The 4810-nt window shown below is 43.6% G+C and overlaps 1 protein-coding gene across 1 annotated transcript; it reads left to right on the top strand.

The window, feature by feature from the left end:
- The first annotated feature begins 1849 nt into the window (after positions 1 to 1849).
- LOC147431074 (glycine-rich protein 2-like) lies at positions 1850 to 2104 on the top strand. The gene has a single exon (XM_086494525.1). It carries the CDS (start codon positions 1850 to 1852, stop codon positions 2102 to 2104), a length of 255 nt encoding a protein of 84 aa, XP_086350651.1.
- Positions 2105 to 4810: the final 2706 nt, after the last annotated feature.

Genomic DNA, 4810 nt, shown 5'->3' with positions numbered 1-4810 from the left:
AAAATTTTACATTAATTTGACAAGAAGATGTCCCCAAGGGACTTTAGTAAAAGGAAATACCATTCATTTGTTGTTGTTCCTATGCATTCCCGTCTCCTTTCACCTATGCCTTCATCCGTACTACGATCACCTTTGTCCCCCTCTCACATTTTGTCCTTTCAATAGCAAGATCTACCCATCGAGATTGTTGCCTCTCGCTCTCTCTCGACTATTTAATTGTCACTCTGCTTATACTAAGGTATAAGCTAAGCAGCGCACCGGTCCAGGACAATTGCACATGGCCTACATGGCATCATTGAGCAGAACCCTACAATAAGGGCGGTTTGTATATGCGCAACAATAACTGGATTTGGGTGCGTTCACTACTACTCCTAGTTAGATCACTGAGTTACAACTATATAAACAACTCCTGAGTGCCCACTCTGTGCAGCTTCTCTTCAAAAAGGAACCTGCTATTGGAGATGGTGGCATCATGTGTGCAAGGGTAGGGAAAGAGAGAGTGTCACTCATTGATGAGGCCTCCCTTGCTTGCATATCTCACCACCTGCCCCTTCTTCGTTGCACTGCCAGATCATGACACGTAGAGGAAACTTGTTTTTCCATCGATATTATCCCAAGGTATCTCCATTTTAAAACCAACCACCGTCTCACTTCCTAAGGCAGCAAAAACGTGCATGTAACTTTCTCTTGATAGGGAACAAAGTAGAGTGACCTTGAGGAAAACTTTACATGGACTAACAATTTTGCTTGACTTTGCTAGGAGTCATCTCACTAGATACTCCTTAATGAACCCTTCAAAAAAGATCGTACCACGCTAGTCAACTCTCAGACTTTAACAACAAAATAAAGCTTCCCTAAATGAATCACTACAAAAAGAAAGAGAGAGTTTGAAAAAAAAACAAACAAAGCCTCCCTAAGGAATCTTCGCAGAGTGACCCTAAGGAAAACCTTACGTGGACTAACAATTATGCTTAGCTTTGCTAGGAGGCATCTCACTAGATACTCCGCATTGAACCCTTAAAAAAGATCGCACCACACTAATCACTTTTTGTACTCATTATTATAAAAAGAAAGAGTTAAAAAAAACCAAAGATTCCCTAAAGGAATCCTTACAAAAAGAAAGAGAGTTTGGAGAAAAAAAAATTGCCTCTCTACGTAATCTACGTGCACAAATCTCTTAGGGAAGCTTTGTTTTTTTTTCAAACTCCTTTTTTTTTTTAATAGCAATTCTTTTAGGGAAGCTTTGGTTTTTGGCTTTTTAAAAGAAGTCTTAGTGTTGAGTCGAGTTAGGCATCCTTCCAATGTTTTCAATGTCAACAATGGAGACTCATCTTAAATGCAAACGATGGAGATTCATCTTAAATGTTGATGGAGTTTGTCAAATGGGTCCCTTTCATTTCATAGCCTTACATAATTTTTTAAGACTTTGTCTTGTTTATTTTTTTGGCCTGCTGAAGAAAAGGCCTTAGTGTTGGGCTGGATTGGGCGTCCTTTCACGGATGGCATCCACGTGGATGGACAGTAGGTTTTTAGCTTTGTGTGAAGGCGAGGACTGCAGGACGACATGACTCGATGTGATAGAGGAGGAAAACAAGGGAAGGCCTACTGAGGAGTGCATTAACGCTGTGGAGAAGTCGTGCGAGTTCATGTTGCTCTCACCTGACACTTCCGCCAGCTCGCGTGTGGTTGCAGCCAATCTCTGACAGGAAGCCCCCTTCTCGGCATTGCTCAGCTTTGCCTTGGGACACCATGACTGCGTGAGGGCTCACTCATACATGCATTTAATCCTTCCTTTTACTCCTCTCTCCTGCCCTCCTTTCCTCCTCCTGCATCAGTAGCTTCCTTCGCCATGGCCGACTCCTCTAAGAAGACTGGGAAGGTCAAATGGTTCAACTTCACTAAGGGCTTCGGCTTCATCACTCCCGACGATGGCTCCGAGGAGCTGTTCGTGCATCAGACCTCCATTCATTCCGAGGGATTATGCTCGCTGCAACCTGGCGAAGATATGGAGTTCTTCGTGGAGAAGGGCGACGATGGGCGCACCAAGGCGGTAGACGTGACAGGACCGAACGGGAATCCTGTGCAAGGGTGGGACGGGAGATAGCTACGGCTATGGAGGCAGAGGAGGTAGAGGGAGGGGTCGAGGGAGCAACTATGGTGGAGGAGGTGTTGGATCTTGCTAAAACTGTGGAGAGTCTGGTCATCTTGCCCGTGATTGTACTGATGGTAGCAGTAGACGAGGCAGTGGAGGCCGTGATGGAAGCCACGGCTGCTACAACTGTGGCGAGCAAGGGCATCTTGCACGGGAATGCACTGTTGCAGCAGCTTGATCTCCATCTCTAGTATGAGTCATTCCCTCTCTTTGGAAAGCTTGCTATGACTACGGTCTCTGGCAGCCTTTGCAAAGCTTTCCTTGAACTGGTTCTTGCGTTAGAGTTTTTTTTATAGTTACCAATCTTTGTAAATACCCAGCAGAACTTTTGTAATTGTGCTGGGCAGGACACACTTATTAAGCAGGTTTTATGAGTGCCTTGGAACTCCTAAGGGGAACACGATTTAAGGTATTTAACTTTAACATATTAATTATGACAGAGGTCCACATATCTTCAATTCAAGTCAATGATCTTCACGGCAATATTCCCTAGATTAGGCTAAGGTAGATTGTGCCTTAAGTTCAAGGGTGACAACATGAGAGTCTCAAACCTTGCGTGTTCCTTTTTTTCCTACTATTTACTTGCACACTTTTCGTTTGCTGGTGTGGCTTGTGCAAGGAGTACTGCATTTTTTGAAAAAAAGTGGAATTGAATCGAAGAACTGCAAAGAGATACAATGAACCCATAGGAAAGAGTACTGTATTTGTACGTTGTACTTGATAAAAATGAGTGATAAAAGGTTCTTGCCATTAGTTTTTTCTATGTATGTTGGAAGGACAATGGAATTGTGTTCATGTTATGGTCAATTAGGTAGAAAATCAATGAGCCATTTGTAGAGAACAATAGTGAATGATTTGTAATGAAATAGTCACAGCGTGCATTAGATGAACATCTAGGGATGACAAAAGAGGGGTTGTTTGCAATGGAATTTGGAGAAATTGTCCCTCTAGGGTACATGCATATTCACCTTTACACATGCTTAGGGTGCCTTTTTGATAATGAGACATTGAATTTCACGCATTCTACTGCGATGTATGGTGGATGCATTAACACATCATCTCATTCAATGCGACTTATGGTGGGTACTTGTATCATCTCCTTTGTTTTATTTGTGTGATGTGCAAACAGTAATAGTTGCAGTTTCGAAAAAGGAGATGTAAGGAATTTATTACTGTAGTGCCATACATTCAAAGGCTTGCCTTTCAATCTGTCTCATGAATTGTAAGATGTTAACTAATTGAGGTGAAGATGTAAAGACAGTCATAATGAACAAGTCACTCATCCCATTAATGGTTGTAATGGCCTCATGTCAAAACATGATAATGATAGAGAACAAGCATGCTTCTAGGTTATCTTGGAATTGTTATAACGAAAGATGCGAGGGTAATTGTAAATTGTTTTTTTTACAAAATATCACAAGCAAGGTCTGCTCAGTAGACATATTTGTTGGCTTCATTTGCATCTCATGCCCATCTTCTACATGTGCTCCTCTTTTGTTGCTTGTTGGTGGTGGTGGAGGTGGTTGCCCATTGGATGTGGGTGCCTTTTTTCCTTTCATGATCCTTTATGAGATGATCTATTCTACTCAATAAGGGAGAGCCCTTTTTAGGCCCGCCTAAGGAGGCTTAGACATTGTTGAAATTCTTGAGTGGGATCAGGCTAAGCCTCGACATCGAACAACAAGAAGAAGTTTTGAACCGAGTTGACATCCTCTCCTGCATATCAACGAGTCCACTATATCTCATTTGCCCTCACATTCCCTTTTTTGCCTTTGAAGTTGTACAGAGAGATTCTCTCTCTCTCTCTCTCTCTCTCTCTCTCTCTCTCACACACACACACACACACACACACACACACACACACACAATTTTTTGGGGTGTGACAATGCAGGTGTTTGAAGGTGGTGCTTAGGTCCATCAATTGCGTTGGCAGTGCAAGTTTGAGCTTGCCCTTCAACAAATGAGTGGTTGCACTATATCAATCATACAGTTTTTTGTTTTCATGTGAGTTGATCTGCTCTGGTTCCTTCCCTCTTCGGCCGCGCTGCCTACCTCACCTCCTTCACCTCTTCTCTTACTCCACTGCCTACTTCGCCTCCTCCGAAATATCTCCAACCTCACTTTGGAGCAATGTCGAGAGGAGGGCTATGCTGCTTGCAGTACCTGCACCTCAAAGACTTGATAGCAGGGGAGTGCCCTGCAATGCCCCATACCTTCTTGCTTGCCTCCTTTGGTGGAAGAGGACTATGGAAGCAGATGAAAGATGTGCCCCATAGCCCAAGTATATGGCAAGCAAAAAACAAAATATTGTTCTGGGTTTTGTCGGCTTGATTACGTTTAGAACATAAGCAGAGCTCTTGCAGTTTGTTCAAGGGTATCGAGCCGAGTTTTGATTGATTGACCTAGAGCTCTTGCAGTATGTGCACCACAAAGAGCTGATCATAGGGGCAGTAGATGACCCATACCTTCTTGCTTCCCTCCTTTGATGATGCTCTTTTCAGGCCCTCGACGTGGCAACGGAGGAGGCTCAAATGTTGTTGAAATCTTGAGCAGGATCACGGAGGCCTCGGGTTGTGAACGGCTATGGGGGGCATTGAAGAGCCATCGAAGGACAGCTGGGAGAGAGAGAGAGAGAGAGAGAGAGAGAGAGAGAGAGAG

The sequence above is a fragment of the Adiantum capillus-veneris genome, chromosome 21 (genome assembly GCF_014529385.1).
Source record: "Adiantum capillus-veneris isolate H3 chromosome 21, ASM1452938v2, whole genome shotgun sequence".
Lineage (NCBI taxonomy): Eukaryota > Viridiplantae > Streptophyta > Polypodiopsida > Polypodiales > Pteridaceae > Adiantum > Adiantum capillus-veneris.
The sequence above is the reverse complement of the archived record's forward strand: the minus strand, read 5'-3'. Positions and strand labels throughout refer to the sequence as shown.